Consider the following 16,509-nt stretch of genomic DNA (forward strand, 5'->3'; position numbering starts at 1 on the left):
CGAGAATGGAGTTCCTCCCAGTTAGATACCACAGCCTGGCACACTTCCTCCCAGAGTCGTCTAGTAACACTAGCATCCGCATGGAAGCGGTCCGCCATATTCTATAGCGGCTCACGATCTCTCACCATATCAATTAGGAGGTCCACATCAATAGCCACATCCTCACTGTCGAATCGTGAGCATGCTCTGAAGCCTGTTTAAAGACAAAAAAGGTAAACATAACAATCACAGCATTAAGTACAAACCTTATAAAGTCCTAAAAAAAAATCCTTACTCTATGGCGACCGCCCCGACGTGGTTGCCGATGACTCTGGGAGGCACTTTGAGGAACTCTCTGACGAGCCACAGATTCAGAAGCCTTTAATGAAAAAGCAACAAGAAAAGGAAAATTAAATGCTGTTATGTTGACCTGTTTTTTGAGTCCAGTGATGTGTATGAAGATCTTGCAATGCATGCAAAGATACTTACACTCGGGGAGCCCACTCCAGGCATTTTTCCGCTACGTCCGTCTCCTTCTGAGAGACCCTCTGGTTCAGCTTCCTATTAAACAAGAATGCATATATAGGGTTATGTGTACCAAGAATGGCCTGGCCAAAACAAAAAAAATGTACCTCATTTCGCTGGCGGTGTGAGGGAGGGCTCCCAGAAGAAGACATGTCTGGCTGAAAATCTGTAAGTGCAAATAATTGTTACCTACAACACAAACCATATTAAAGCTTTCAGGCCTTAATACTTACATTATGGGTTGCAATGGGTCACGCAGGGTTTTGTCAGTGGTGCCCTGGGCAACTTCCTGCATGAAACAAGCACGATGTAGTTAATGTTTGTGATGTGTGCAACAATGACTTTTACAATCCAACAAAAGAACAAAAATATTAAAAAATAAGATATTTTGAATTCCACTCTCACCACCCTATAAAATGCAGCTTGGACAATAAACCATCGCAAAAACTTCTAACAACTTAATCTGTATATACTCGTGTATAAGCCGACCCCCCTAAGTTAGGCCCCAAAAAATGGTAACACTTATTGTATAAGCCGAGGGTGGAATCCATAGACTATGGCCCCATATGCTTCTCCATTGAATATGCCCCCATATGATGCCAAAAAAAAAATAAAAAATTACCTCTTGTGGGTCCATCGCCACTTCTTGTGTCAGTGACTGTACAGCCAGCAGAGGGGCGGCGCGCACTTATCACGTCAACGCACCCCCTGCTGACTAAACGCCACTTTCAGAGGATGCAGCAGAGACCGCAGTGAGCAGCAATGGACCCAGGAGAGGTGGATATCGCTATACTCACATCGCACAGACTCAGGAATGGTAAAGAGCGGAACCACGTTACCACTGAAGACAGGAAGGGAGACAGTGGAGAAGCGAGCAAGGCTACAGATACGGCAGCAGGACTGGTATGATCTGTGACACCCCCGCTCCCCCTCCGACCCACAAGTATATGACCCGTGTATAAGCCAAGAGGGGGACTTTAAGCCCCAAAAAAGGGCTTAACATCTCGTCGCATACACGAGTATATACAGTACGGTACCTCCCTCTACAGTAGTTACACATAAATACACACACCCAACCACGCAAACTACATCGCACTGTCCTTCATAATTAAAATCCCTCCCCACACTGATGACCACAGCTGTAACTTTTTAACAACAATAGTACAATGCAAGAACAACATTAGCGTACATGTGTGTGTATATATACATATACATGCAGCAGCAGGTTCAGCATGGGACTCCGGCGTGGTGCCCAGCACTGACGGCAGTGATGGGGGTTCTGCAGCGGAGGGGTCCAGTGGCGGTTGTGGGGGTCATGGTGGCGACAAGTCAGCAGCAAAGGCCGCAAGCGGCAGGGGGGGGAGCCGTGGCAGTGGTGGGGTACCAGCAAGGACCTGCTGGTGGTACTGCGGAAGGGCATGGTACCAGCAGTGGGTGCCATATTGAAATAGCCATCTCTTGGGTATTTCAATTTGGCGGTCGACGTGTTTTCAATTGGTGCAGTGGATTGTGTGAATCAAGGACATGCAGACAAAACAAAAACCTATGCTTGCATGGAAATGTTGAAACTCACACTCAAACTCCTGCTCGATGGAAGTCCAATAGTGGATGGCTGGTGGCAAATCCAGTAGGTTGGTGGCTATCTGGCAGATCCAGTGGCTGTGTGGATCCAGTCAGCTCTTCCTCCTCTGCATTCAGTGTGATTAATGCCCTCTACCTTTCCTATAGGGGGGGTGGAGATTGGCAGGTGTTTTTCTCAAAATTTGATACTTTTTGGAGCATGCTCAGTGCAAAAACTGGATCCGGCGCCGGAATCAGGCAAAAACCGGATACGCCGCATAGGCATCCGGCGCAATGCGACAATAATGAAACTCTATGGGAAAAAAAACGGACCCGGTGGCAACAGGCGCCGGATCCGGTTTTTACACTTTTCGTCGCATCGCGCCTGATGCACAAAAACTGATGTCTGAAAGTAGCCTTAGACATCTTTTATTTTATGGCTACACAGCGGGACGGTCTAAATGTGAAATATCACGGGTGTCATGTGATCTTAGTATTTTCCTGGGAAATGTGGGAAAAAAGTTGCCAGCAGTTAGCATAGAGAGAGAGAAAATCTGTCCGCCCCCTCTGACTTATGGCCGCTGTGGAGCCAGACCCTTTAGTGCTGTGTTTTATTTGTGGCATTATGGGGTATAATACATACCGTAACTTTTCTAAAACTTTTGTATTGGGGAGGAGGAAATGGGCAGTGCCAGTGGGTAATAAATCAGCAATTACAACGATACCAGATTTATATTGTTTTTGTTTTGCAGCTGTATATAAAAGACTCTGAAGTTTTTTCTTATTATTTCTCCATCATTTGATTTGCTTGGGGCTTAGTTTTTGCAGGATGACTTAACAAGTTGTCATTGCTGGCGTCTATTCTGGGGCTACACATGCAAACAGAAGTTTAGCTGTTTTGATTTTCTTTACAGCGCTGACCTTGCAGGTTAATTAATTTATAGATATCATTCCCTCACACTTACATGCTGTAACTTGATGTCTCTTCAGGAAGCTTTTCGGGAAGAGCAGCTCATTAACCGCTTGATGAGACAGTCTCAGCAGGAGCGCAGGATCGCCGTCCAGCTCATGCACTGTCGACACGAGAAGGAGGTCATGAGACAAAACAGAATTTTCCGGGAGAAGCAGTACGAAGAGAGACGCGAGCGAGAGTTCCAGGACGCCCTGGACAGGGAAGCGGTGCGGCAGAAATATACCCTGTATTCCCATTACTAATCAGCCATCCCTGGACAAGGAAGCGGTGCGACAGAAATATACCCTATATTCCCATTTACTAATCGGCCATCCCTGGACAGGGAAGCGGTGCGGCAGAAATATAACCTGTACTGCCATTACTAACCGGCAATCCCTGGACAGGGAAGCGGTGCAGCAGAAATATACCCTGTATTCCCAGTACTAATCAGCCATCCCTGGACAAGGAAGCGGTGCGACAGAAATATACCCTATATTCCCATTTACTAATCGGCCATCCCTGGACAGGGAAGCGGTGCGGCAGAAATATAACCTGTACTGCCATTACTAACCGGCAATCCCTGGACAGGGAAGCGGTGCGGCAGAAATATACCCTGTATTCCCATTAATAACCGGCCATCCCTGGACAGGGAAGCGATGCGGCAGAAATATACCCTGTATTCCCATTACTAACCGGCCATCCCTGGACAGGGAAGCGGTACGGCAGAAATATACCCTGTATTCCCTTTACTAACCGGCCATCCCTGGACAGGGAAGCGATGCGGCAGAAATATACCCTATATTCCCATTACTAACCGGCCATCCCTGGACAAGGAAGCAGTGCTGAAGAAATATACCCTGTATTCCCATTACTAACCGGCCATCCCTGAACAAGGAAGCGGTGCGACAGAAATATACCCTATATTCCCATTACTAATCAGCCATCCCTGGACAGGGAAGCGGTGCAGCAGAAATATACCCTGTATTCCCATTACTAATCGGCCATCCCTGAACAGGGAAGCGGTGCAGCAGAAATATACCCTGTATTCCCATTACTAACCGGCCATCCCTGAACAAGGAAGCGGTGCGACAGAAATATACCCTATATTCCCATTACTAATCAGCCATCCCTGGACAGGGAAGCGGTGCAGCAGAAATATACCCTGTATTCCCATTACTAATCAGCCATCCCTGGACAGGGAAGCGGTACGACAGAAATATACCCTGTATTCCCATTACTAATCGGCCATCCCTGGACAAGGAAGCGGTACGACAGAAATATACCCTGTATTCCCATTACTAACAGGCCATCCCTGGACAGGGAAGCGGTGCGGCAGAAATATACCCTGTATTCCCATTTACTAATCGGCCATCCCTGGACAGGGAAGCGGTGCGGCAGAAATATACCCTGTATTCCCATTATTAACCGGCCATCCCTGGACAGGGAAGCGGTACGACAGAAATATACCCTATATTCCCATTACTAACCGGCCATCCCTGGACAGGGAAGCGGTGCGGCAGAAATATACCCTGTATTCCCATTACTAACCGGCCATCCCTGGACAAGGAAGCGGTGCGACAGAAATATACCCTGTATTCCCATTACTAACCTGCCATCCCTGGACAGAGAAGCGGTGCAGCAGAAATATACCCTGTATTCCCATTACTAATCAGCCATTCCTGGATAGGGAAGCGGCGCGGCAGAAATATACCCTGTATTGCCATTACTAACCGGCCATCCCTGAACAGGGAAGCGGTGCAGCAGAAATATACCCTGTATTCCCATTTCTAATCAGCCATCCCTGGACAGGGAAGCGGTGCGGCAGAAATATACCCTGTATTCCCATTACTAATCGGCCATCCCTGAACAGGGAAGCGGTGCGGCAGAAATATACCCTGTATTCCCATTACTAACTGGCCATCCCTGAACAAGGAAGCGGTGCGACAGAAATATACCCTATATTCCCATTACTAATCAGCCATCCCTGGACAGGGAAGCGGTACGACAGAAATATACCCTGTATTCCCATTACTAATCGGCCATCCCTGGACAAGGAAGCGGTACGACAGAAATATACCCTATATTCCCATTACTAACCGGCCATCCCTGGACAGGGAAGCGGTGCGGCAGAAATATACCCTGTATTCCCATTTACTAATCGGCCATCCCTGGACAGGGAAGCGGTGCGGCAGAAATATACCCTGTATTCCCATTATTAATCGGCCATCCCTGGACAGGGAAGCGGTACGACAGAAATATACCCTATATTCCCATTACTAACCGGCCATCCCTGGACAGGGAAGCGGTGCGGCAGAAATATACCCTGTATTCCCATTTACTAATCGGCCATCCCTGGACAGGGAAGCGGTGCGGCAGAAATATACCCTGTATTCCCATTACTAACCGGCCATCTGTTATGATGAGTCACCGAAGGAGGAAAAAACAAAATACCAGCTAAGTCCAGAAAAACCAGAGAGGTTGGCAGCTATCGGATTACAGACCCCTGAACCTATCCACAACAACTAGCAGTAGCCGTGGGGGGTTCCTACGGTGCCCTAGACCCCTCGATCACAGCCGGAGAACTATATAGCCTAAAGACAGAAAGGGGAAAAACTAAACTGCCCCAGAGCAGACCCCCAAAGCAATAGGCAGCCCCCAACATATAATGACGGTGAAGCAAGATGAAAACACTAACACAGATAGAAAGATAGGTTGAGCAAATGATGGGGCCCAAGCTAACTACATAGGATAGGATAGGAAAGCTGCTGTCTGCCATCCGCAAAAACCCTATCAAAATGAGCCAACCGACTGATAGGAAAAACAGGCCCTGAAGTCGCTAGGCTTCAAAAGACTATATCAGCACTCAGGTATATTCTGAAGACAGAGCAAAATATCAACAGATCAGAGACAAAAATGAAATTCATCTCACCCCCGGCGGGGGATGGCAGAATTCCCAAAAAACAAGGCAAAACAAAAACAAAACTGAAGAGTACAAAGCAGAGCAGAAAAACTTAGCTTTGAGATGCAGGAATCAGACTGGTCTCCAAGAATCCAGCAGGAAAATCACCAGCCAGGAAGAAGGGCATCGGCAGCCTTATATATCCAGTCCTCAATTCCAGCCACCCAGTCATCATCTAGCTGCCCAGGTGTTTGGCAATGAGTCTCACTACCTGTTTGGCAATGAGTCTCACTACCTTCCTTCACTAGAGGAGGGAGTTCATCAGACCTCAATGGTGAAGGGAAAAATGAACTCACAACAGCCATCCCTGGACAAGGAAGCGGTACGACAGAAATGTACCCTATATTCCCATTACTAATCAGCCATCCCTGGACAGGGAAGCGGTACGACAGAAATATACCCTGTATTCCCAATACTAATCTGCCATCCCTGGACAAGGAAGCAGTACGACAGAAATATACCCTGTATTCCCATTTACTTACCGGCCATCCCTGAACAGGGAAGCGGTGCGGCAGAAATATACCCTATAATCACATTACTAATCAGCCATCCCTGGACAGGGAAGCGGTACGACAGAAATATACCCTGTATTCCCATTACTAACCGGCCATCCCTGAACAGGGAAGCGGTGCGGCAGAAATATACCCTGTATTCCCATTACTAACCGGCCATCCCTGGACAGGGAAGCGATGCAACAGAAATATACCCTGTATTCCCATTACTAACCGGCTATCCCTGGACAGGGAAGCAGTGCGGCAGAAATATACCCTGTATTGCCATTACTAATCGGCCATCCCTGGACAGGGAAGTGGTACGACAGAAATATACCCTGTATTGCCATTACTAACTGGCCATCCCTGGACAGGGAAGCGGTGTAGCAGAAATATACCCTGTATTCCCATTACTAACCGGCTATCCCTGGACAGGGAAGCGGTACGACAGAAATATACCCTGTATTCCCATTACTAATCGGCCATCCCTGAACAGGGAAGCGGTGCGGCAGAAATATACCCTGTATTGCCATTACTAACCGGCCATCCCTGAACAGGGAAGCGGTGCGGCAGAAATATACCCTGTATTCCCATTACTAACCGGCTATCCCTGGACAGGGAAGCGGTACGACAGAAATATACCCTGTATTCCCATTACTAATCGGCCATCCCTGAACAGGGAAGCGGTGCGGCAGAAATATACCCTGTATTGCCATTACTAACAGGCCATCCCTGAACAGGGAAGCGGTGCGGCAGAAATATACCCTGTATTCCCATTACTAATCGGCCATCCCTGGACAGGGAAGCGGTACTACAGAAATATACCCTGTATTGCCATTACTAATCGGCCATCCCTGGACAGGGAAGCGGTGTAGCAGAAATATACCCTATATTCCCATTACTAACCGGCCATCCCTGGACAGGGAAGCAGTGCGGCAGAAATATACCCTGTATTCCCATTACTAACCGGCTATCCCTGGACAGGGAAGCGGTACGACAGAAATATACCCTGTATTCCCATTACTAATCGGCCATCCCTGGACAGGGAAGCGGTACTACAGAAATATACCCTGTATTGCCATTACTAATCGGCCATCCCTGGACAGGGAAGCGGTGTAGCAGAAATATACCCTATATTCCCATTACTAACCGGCCATCCCTGGACAGGGAAGCGGTGTAGCAGAAATATACCCTATATTCCCATTACTAACCGGCTATCCCTGGACAGGGAAGCGGTGTAGCAGAAATATACCCTATATTCCCATTACTAACCGGCCATCCCTGGACAGGGAAGCGGTGTAGCAGAAATATACCCTATATTCCCATTACTAACCGGCCATCCCTGGACAGGGAAGCGGTGTAGCAGAAATATACCCTGTATTCCCATTACTAACCGGCTATCCCCGGACAGGGAAGCGGTACGACAGAAATATACCCTGTATTGCCATTACTAATCGGCCATCCCTGGACAGGGAAGCGGTGTAGCAGAAATATACCCTGTATTCCCATTACTAACCGGCTATCCCTGGACAGGGAAGCAGTGCGGCAGAAATATACCCTGTATTGCCATTATTAATCGGCCATCCCTGCACAGGGAAGCGGTGCGGCAGAAATATACCCTGTATTCCCATTACTAACCGGCCATCCCTATATTCCTATTACTAACCGGCCATCCCTGGACAGAGAAGCGGTGCAGCAGAAATATACCCTGTATTGCCATTACTAACTGTCCGTCCCTGAGCAGGGAAGCGGTGCGGCAGAAATATACCCTTTATTCCTATTAATAACTGGCAGTCCCTGTATTCCTATTGCTAACCGCCCATCCGTGGACAGGTAGGCAGTGCGGCAGGAATATACCCTGTATTCCCTTTACGATCTCCCTTTACTAACCGCCCATCCGTGGACAGGGAAGCAGTGTAGCAGAAATATACCCTGTATTGCCATTACTAACCATCCGTCCCTAACAGGGAAGCGGTGCGGCAGAAACATATCCTGTATTTCCATTACTAACTGACCGTCACTGAACAGGGAAGCGTTGCGGCAGGATTTTACTCTGCATTCCCATTACCAACCAGCCGTCCATGGACATGGAAGCAGTGAGGCAGAAAAATATCCTGTATTCCCATTACTAACCGGCTAGTGATTGACATGTGGGCATCTCAGTCATACTGTAGGATCCAGTTCTGACGTGCAGCCTGTGCAGCCAATCACTGACCACAGTGGTGATATATAGAAACTTTATATGTCCAGATTGTCAAACTGTTTGAAAAGAAGGAGTAGAGTAGCGGAATCCAAAATCTGTCTAATTTTTTTCTTTTAATTATTTTTTTGCACAGTCGACATTTTAAAGTTTATTGAAAGGATCTTGTTAGAGTTTACTGTACAAAGGTACAAGTAAAAGCAAAAAAAATAGAAGAAAAGCAAAACAAAAGAGCATCCTTGGAATTTACCCACATTTATCAAACATGATTCTCCATTTTGATGAATGTTGTGCAAAAATAAAGACAAAAACATGATTTAAAAAAAAATAAATGCAATTGATGAATCGGGACATCAGTTTACACCACCTGTTAGCTAGCGTCTTTTGCACCAGAAATTGGCCCCAAAATATAACACATTAGACCACCCCCCCTTTCAAATAAACCTTACCCCCTTTTCCGTTAGGTCATGCCCCTTTTTTGGATAGTACATGTAAATACGAGCACTTTTGCAATTTACTGCTCATTAAAATTCTTAGTCGTTCTTGAGATATTAACACTTTTCTTGTTTTTGCAGCTCGTTGCCCCGGAGAACGACCGCCGCTGCTTGTACAGAACATCGAAGCTGCCGGGATTAGGAGGTAACAGCGCTCTCCATCGATTCTGGCCTGGCTTCAAAACAGAGCTTACCAGGTCATCAGAAAAGAGCTTGCAAAAGCACAGTGCGTATTCTGCTGTCTATCAGTGGTGGTCAGTCTCTGAGGCAAAGCATGTTGTGTACAAGCTAGACAGCGGTGGTCGGTCTCCAAGGCAACAAGCCGAAAATAAAAGAAAAATGTTAGTATCTCAAGAACGGCTGCAAATATTAATAAGCAGTAAATTGCAAAAATGCTCGTATTTACAAGATCTATCCAACAGTATCACCAATGGAGATGAGAATGCATTACATCCCGAAAAGACTTGGCCCGATCAGTGATGATGTCCCGTATTTTGGGGACAGGAGGTGTCGAGGTCACATATCTGACCCATGTATGTTACGTGTTACAGGCCATTGAGGAACAAGCCAGGCTGGACCGCGAGGACGAGATCCAGAAAGTCCAGGAGCTGTATGAGCGGATGGCGGCCGACAGAGCGGAGGCCCGATACAAGAAGCACTACTCCACCTGTCAGACAGTCGTCCGACAGATCATAGACCTGGTCACAAAGATTGAAGACTACAGAGAGCTGACAAACAGGTCCGGTACACCAAACCCCAACATTAAATACATCCCAGACCAGGCCCCAGAATTAATCTGCACCAAAGATCAGACGCCGAATTCAAATTCAGAGCCCAGATCAATTCATTAATGCGGACCCCCTGACCAGACCCCTCCATACACTTACCGTCTTCTCTCCCAGCTCCCTCTATCCCTCATGGTGACACTGCCGCCCAGGAGCGAGGATGTTATCAGCACATATGTAACAGCTGGAAGTAAGGTGGTTTTGGGGTGAGATTGCCCCAGTCTTAGTAGTCTGAAATCCGCCCCTGTGTCAGATAAAGTTGTAATATCTCATTATCATTATTTCAGACTTATCCCTCGAAAATTAATGCGAGAATGGAAAGAAATCTTTTTCTCGGGATTACCTCTGTACCAAGAAGCCTCCATAGATCCGACCCCAGAGCAGCGGGTAGAGCTGGAGAAGGAGCGTCTGCTGGATGAGAAGGACTACGAGGAGTACAAGGTACGGCCAGACTCTCCCTCCGTGCGTCAGCAAGAAAATACCAGAGGTCCAGATTCTACCGAGGATTTATTTTCTCTTCTCTATATCTTTGCTATTACAATTATTAGTATCAAATTTAAGGGAGATCTCAACCAAAACGTTTTCTATGAGCAGACATTACAGATGATTGTGTTGGTTGTGTCCTTGTGCTCCTCGGCTATAATTGGGGGTCTGAGCTCCATGGTCTCCTCCTCCGATGTCATCTTCTTGGATGTTTATAGGACACACACTATACAGTATGGAGGAAAGTATAGGACGCTTGTCTTCATCATTGACTTCCAGTTTCTCATCCGGCCCCAATGCCCCCATTGTATAACATCAAGCCCCTAGTCTCCATGTATGACATCCAGCCCCCCAGTCTCCATGTATGACATCCAGCCCCACGCTCCCCACTGTGTAACATCAGGCCCCTCGCCCCCCATTGTATAACATCCAGCCCCCCAGTCTCCATGTATGACATCCAGCCCCACGCTCCCCACTGTGTAACATCAGGCCCCTCGCCCCCCATTGCATAACATCCAGCCCCCCAGTCTCCATGTATGACATCCAGCCCCTCGGTCCTCACTGTGTAACATCAGGCCCCTCGCCCCCCATTGTATAACATCCAGCCCCCCAGTCTCCATGTATGACATCCAGCCCCACGCTCCCCACTGTGTAACATCAGGCCCCTCGCCCCCCATTGCATAACATCCAGCCCCCCAGTCTCCATGTATGACATCCAGCCCCTCGGTCCTCACTGTGTAACATCAGGCCCCTCGCCCCCCCATTGTATAACATCCAGTCCCCCAGTCTCCATGTATGACATCCAGCCCCACGCTCCCCACTGTGTAACATCAGGCCCCTCGCCCCCCCATTGTGTAACATCAGGCCCCTAGTCTCCATGTATGACATCCAGCCCCACGCTCCTCACTGTGTAACATCAGGCCCCTCGCCCCCATTGTGTAACATCAGGCCCCTAGTCTCCATGTATGACATCCAGCCCCACGCTCCCCACTGTGTAACATCAGGCCCCTAGTCTCCATGTATGACATCCAGCCCCACGCTCCCCACTGTGTAACATCAGGCCCCTCGCCCCCCATTGTATAACATCCAGCCCCCCAGTCTCCATGTATGACATCCAGCCCCTCGCTCCCCACTGTGTAACATCAGGCCCCTCGCCCCCCATTGCATAACATCCAGCCCCCCAGTCTCCATGTATGACATCCAGCCCCACGCTCCCCACTGTGTAACATCAGGCCCCTCGCCCCCCCCATTGTATAGCATCCAGCCCCCCAGTCTCCATGTATGACATCCGGCCCCTCACCCCCTGGTGTAAAACCTCTGGCCCCCACCTTGCCCCCTGCAGTTACTACCATGTGACAGAGCGGCCGGTGGTGCAGAGCTCACTGATACCAGTGCTGTCCTGTAATAAGAGTCACCAGTGTAACAAGTCCGTCCATGACATTTCTTCCTCCTGAATCTTCTCCCATCACCTGTGATAGATATTACTGAGGGTATGTGCACATGCTGCGGATTCTGCTGCGGATCCGCCAAGGACTTGGCCCTGCGGATCCGCAGCAGTTTCTGCTGCATTGTACAGTATCATTATATTCAATGTAAATTAAAAAACGCAGTGCACATGCTGCGGATTTTTCCGTGCGGATTTGCTGTGGTTTTAAATCTGCAGCATGTCACCTCTTTGTGTGGAATCCGCAGCGGTTTGACATCTGCTCCATCACCAGGTGTCAAACCGCAGGGGAAAACCGCAGGCTAATTCACAGGTAAAACGCAGGTCTTTTGACCTGCGGATTTACTTGCGGATTTAGCCAAATCCACGCGGAAAAATCCGCAGAGTAATCCGCAGCATGTGCACATACCCTGAGAAGTAGAAACTGCAGCAACTCAGTCACAAAGTGGAGACCTCGTAGTAATGTTACAGAGTGGGAGGTTGAGAGCTGAGGAACAGAGGGCAGAAAAGCCACCACCACTCTGCTGAGCCCAGAGTCCAGACCTCCTCTGGTATCAGCACAAACACTGCGCCCCCGCTGGGAGCTTCATGGCCGAGCAGCTGCATGCAGCCGTAGATGACCAAGCACAATGACGAGCGTCGGATGGAGTGGTGTAAGTCTATGTAATGATCCAATAGAACAGATCCAGCAGAAATCCTTTAGCAAAAATGTTATGCTGAGACTGTGGATCACCTGCTCCTCCTCACTATGCTCCGATCTATCGGCCTCAAGGGCACCGTTCTCTCCTGGTTCTCCTCCTACCTCTCTTACTGCTCCTTCACTGTGTCTTTTGCCCGCACTTACTTCTCTCCTCTTCCCCTTATTGTCGGGGTTCCTCAGGGGTCAGTCCTCCTCTTCTCCTTATACACCGCCCCTATTGGACAAACCATCAGCAGATTTGGTTTCCAGCATCATCTCTATACTGACGGCACCCAATTATACACATCTGCCCCTGATCTCACCCCCAGCTTAATACAAAATACTAGCGATTGTCTGTCCACTGTCTCTATCATCGTGACCTCCCTCTATCAGAATCTGAATCTCTCCAAAACTGAAATTCTCATGTTTCCTCCCTCTATAAACCGACTTATGCCCGATATTGCAATTTCCTTGCTTGGTTCAGCACGCTCGCTGTCTTGGGGTCACATCTTAAAACTTTCCTTTAATCCTTATATCCGATCATTCGCTCATGTCACCTGCATCTTAGGAAAATCTCCAGAATCCGACCTTTCTCACCTCTGAAACTTCAAAAAACTCTTCCTTTTGCTCTTATTCTTTCTCGTCTGGACTACTGCAACTCTCTACTGATCGCTCTCCCTCTTACTAAACTCTCCCCTCTCCAGTCCATCCTGAAAGAGTCAGAAGTGTCGTATTTCTGTCCAGCTGCTACACTGATGCCTCCACCTTGTGTCAGCCATTGCACTGGTTACCCCTCCACTACAGAGTACAATACAAACTTATCTCTTTCACCCACAAAGCTCAAATGTAAAAAAAAAAAAGAGATCGATTAGTGTTTAACCAACTAAAAAGTTGTGTCGGTACAACTTTTTTTTTTCCTAAAGGATTTTTGCTGGATCTGTTCTAACAGATCATTACAGGACGTGGGAACATAGCCTAAAGCCGCCACCACTGGACTCTGGAGTCCAGAGACGTGTCCTGTGCAGTGACGGATCGCACTTCTCTGATTGAGGAGTTTGGGTTTGGTGACTCCAGGAGGACATTACCCCCTAACTGCATTGTGCCCCCTGTACAGATGGTGGAGGAGGATAATGCTATGGGCTGTTATCAGGGGGCGGCCCCGACTGCTCAGCTCCAGTGATGGGAAATCTTAATCTTCAGCACAAGACATGGTGGACGATTGTAGCTTCAGCTTTGTGGGAAGAGTCTGGGGACGGGCCTTTTCTAGTAGTGGACAGCCCCTTGTACTATGTTCAGTAGAAGAAAGTGAATGAACAGTTTGTATCTCTACGGAGCAGCAAATACTTGAGTTTCTTGTGTTTCCTGTTGTGCCTTTGCCACAATAATCGCACCCTGCGGCCACTTCCTGACAGCGCCTGCACCCTCATCTGCGGAGGAAGTAACAGCATTATTTTGGGTCGGCTGAAGTCATTACACTCCTGCTACCTGATATACAACATTAGATGCTGGTTCACGTGCAAAAAAAAAAAAAAAAATGAAAACCCAAAAGTGAAGACTATTGTCCATGTTGGTCTAGTGGTCAGCAGCAGTTACCGATTCCCCGGTGGTGACGGCAGCCAGAGGTGTATTCAGTGCGGTTTACCCTAGCAAAATGACAAATTAATCTCTGCTGCTCCATTCAGATAAATGTGACGGTTTGAATGGGAGAGAGGTTGCAGTACCACTCACAGCCACTACTCAGTGTGCGGCGCTGTGGCAATTCCTGTTCGCCACCACATCGGCGATCAGCCGATCAGTGATCTGATCTGCACCGATCTGATATCGATGACCTGTGCTAAGGATAAGTCATCAATATTAAAGTTCGTAATAACCCCTTTAACAGCTCTAGATTTTAAAAAAATGCCTCCAGTCTATGAATATTAACTATTTCAGCACAATCTCCTTGTTCTTTCACAGACAATGACTGGAGAGTGGATATCATCCGATACTGCGGCCATCAAACCTGCCCCCAATAATAACATTCTGGGCCATGTAGTTCACAGACTGATGAATATCGTCAATCCTCCCCCACCGCCGACAGCAGCCCCCGGGTTTCCTCCATTCCCCATTAAAGGCTGCGTCCTTGGAAATATTTTTTCTGGAAAGAGCACCTGCCTGAAGCATCTAGCACAAGGTACGGCTCATAATGTGTGAAGATAAAACATCATGTCTCATTGCAATTTCTTCATAAATCGTTAGTGCAAGTGAATATAAGAAACTTTATAATATATCTGATCACGATAATATGGCTTTTTCTCCACTTATGAGACACTTCTCTCCCCCTGACACCCTGATCCTCTCAATCTGTCGTGCTTATGTAAAGTCAGACTCACTGAGAAGTAGTGCAGTATAATGCCTTTCATGTCGCTGTTTCTAGTAAATGTTCGCTCTCACTCCAGTGCCGGATTCACAGGCACACTTCAGTAGGGCTGTATAATGTCCTTCATGCTGCTGCTTCTAGTAAATGTTTGCTCTCCAGTGCCGGATTCACAGGTACACTTCAGTAGTGCTGTATAATGTCCTTTATGTTGCTGCTTCTAGTAAATGTTCACTCTCACTCCAGTGCTGGATTCACAGGTACACTTCAGTAGTGCTGTATAATGTCCTTCATGTTGCTGCTTCTAGTAAAAGTTCGCTCTCCAGTGTTGGATTCACAGGTACACTTCAGTAGTGCAGTATAATGTCCTTCATGTTTCTGTTCCTTGTAAATATTTGCTCTCATTCCAATTCTTAATTCACAACTGTGCAGCACTGTAGTGTAATGTCATCCATGCTGCTGATTCTGGTAAGTGCATTATTTTGCCCCAGTACTAAATTCACAGCTACATTGTTCAGTGCTGTTTTATAATGTCCTGCATGCTGCCAATTTCTTGTAAGTGTTTATTTCATCCCAGAGCTTGATTCACAGCTACACTGCTTAGTACTGCTGTGTAATTTCTTGCTGCTATGGAGTAGGTGTTTTAACTCACCGTAAGAATGGATTTGCAGTTACCCTGCTCAGTACTGAAGTATAGTGTCCTCCAAGTTGCTTCATATAGTAAGTGTTCTCTCTCACCCCAGTGATGGATTTACAGCTACACTTCCCATTACTGCTTGTATTGTTCTATAAGCTGCTGCTGCTGCTTCTGTTCATGTGCTACATAGAGACACAAGAGCAGGAATCCCCTAATCTGTGCTTGTGCTCTCTGGCGGCAGAATACGGCGTCCAGGTGTTGAGTGCGGATAACCTGGTGCAGGAGTCTATAAAGGCCTATAATGAGGATGAAATGGAAGAAGAGGTTGAGGTTCCTGCAACGAATCCTGATGAAGCTGGTGAAAATAAGGTAAAGCACACGACGGACGGTGGACGGAAACTCACATATTTGCCTTCTGTTGTTACAGATGTAACAGACGCCATTTTGCAGCCACGGCGCACTGTGCCAAAAGTGTAGGGTGGGTGCGCCATCTAGATAAGATGCCACCCATGCACCATTCACCTATGACCGATATATGCTTCAAGGTGCAGGTGTTAGCGTGGGTAGTCTGGAGCCGGAAACTCCAGGAATGGACCCTCTGGACCGTGGCACCGAGGGGCCCCGGGCGAGCTGCCAGGTGGAACCGACCCCTATACAGGGACCGTTAGGAGCAGGCCCAGGGGTTCGAGTACCACGGTAGCCGGTACCGAGAGGGGCGGCTCAGGATGGACCGGAGTAGGACTGTGGGACTGAAGTATAGATGACAGAACAGAAACACTGGAGGCAGGACTGGAGTAGGACGGCAGGACTGGAGCAGGATGGAACAGGAACACTGGAGGCAGGACTGGAGTAGGACAGCAGGACTGGAGTAGGATGGAACAGGAACACTGGAGGCAGGACTGGAGTAGGACGGCAGGACTGGAGTATGATGGAACAGGAACACTGTAGGCAGGACTGGAGTAGGA

The 16,509-nt window shown here is 48.0% G+C and overlaps 1 protein-coding gene across 2 annotated transcripts in view; it reads left to right on the plus strand.

Moving 5' to 3' along the window:
* The window catches only part of SPEF2 (sperm flagellar 2), a 127,444-nt gene that overhangs the window by 43,656 nt on the left and 67,279 nt on the right, over positions 1–16,509 (plus strand). For both annotated transcript variants that reach the window (XM_073543926.1, XM_073543927.1), the window contains 5 exons: positions 3,055–3,243; positions 9,712–9,899; positions 10,233–10,386; positions 14,508–14,724; positions 15,786–15,913. In XM_073543926.1, coding sequence (XP_073400027.1) covers positions 3,055–3,243; positions 9,712–9,899; positions 10,233–10,386; positions 14,508–14,724; positions 15,786–15,913 — 876 coding nt within the window. The remainder of the gene's footprint in view (positions 1–3,054; positions 3,244–9,711; positions 9,900–10,232; positions 10,387–14,507; positions 14,725–15,785; positions 15,914–16,509) is intronic.

Source organism: Dendrobates tinctorius, unplaced genomic scaffold (genome assembly GCF_039654945.1).
Source record: "Dendrobates tinctorius isolate UK_male_01 unplaced genomic scaffold, ASM3965494v1 ptg000135l, whole genome shotgun sequence".
NCBI lineage: Eukaryota > Metazoa > Chordata > Amphibia > Anura > Dendrobatidae > Dendrobates > Dendrobates tinctorius.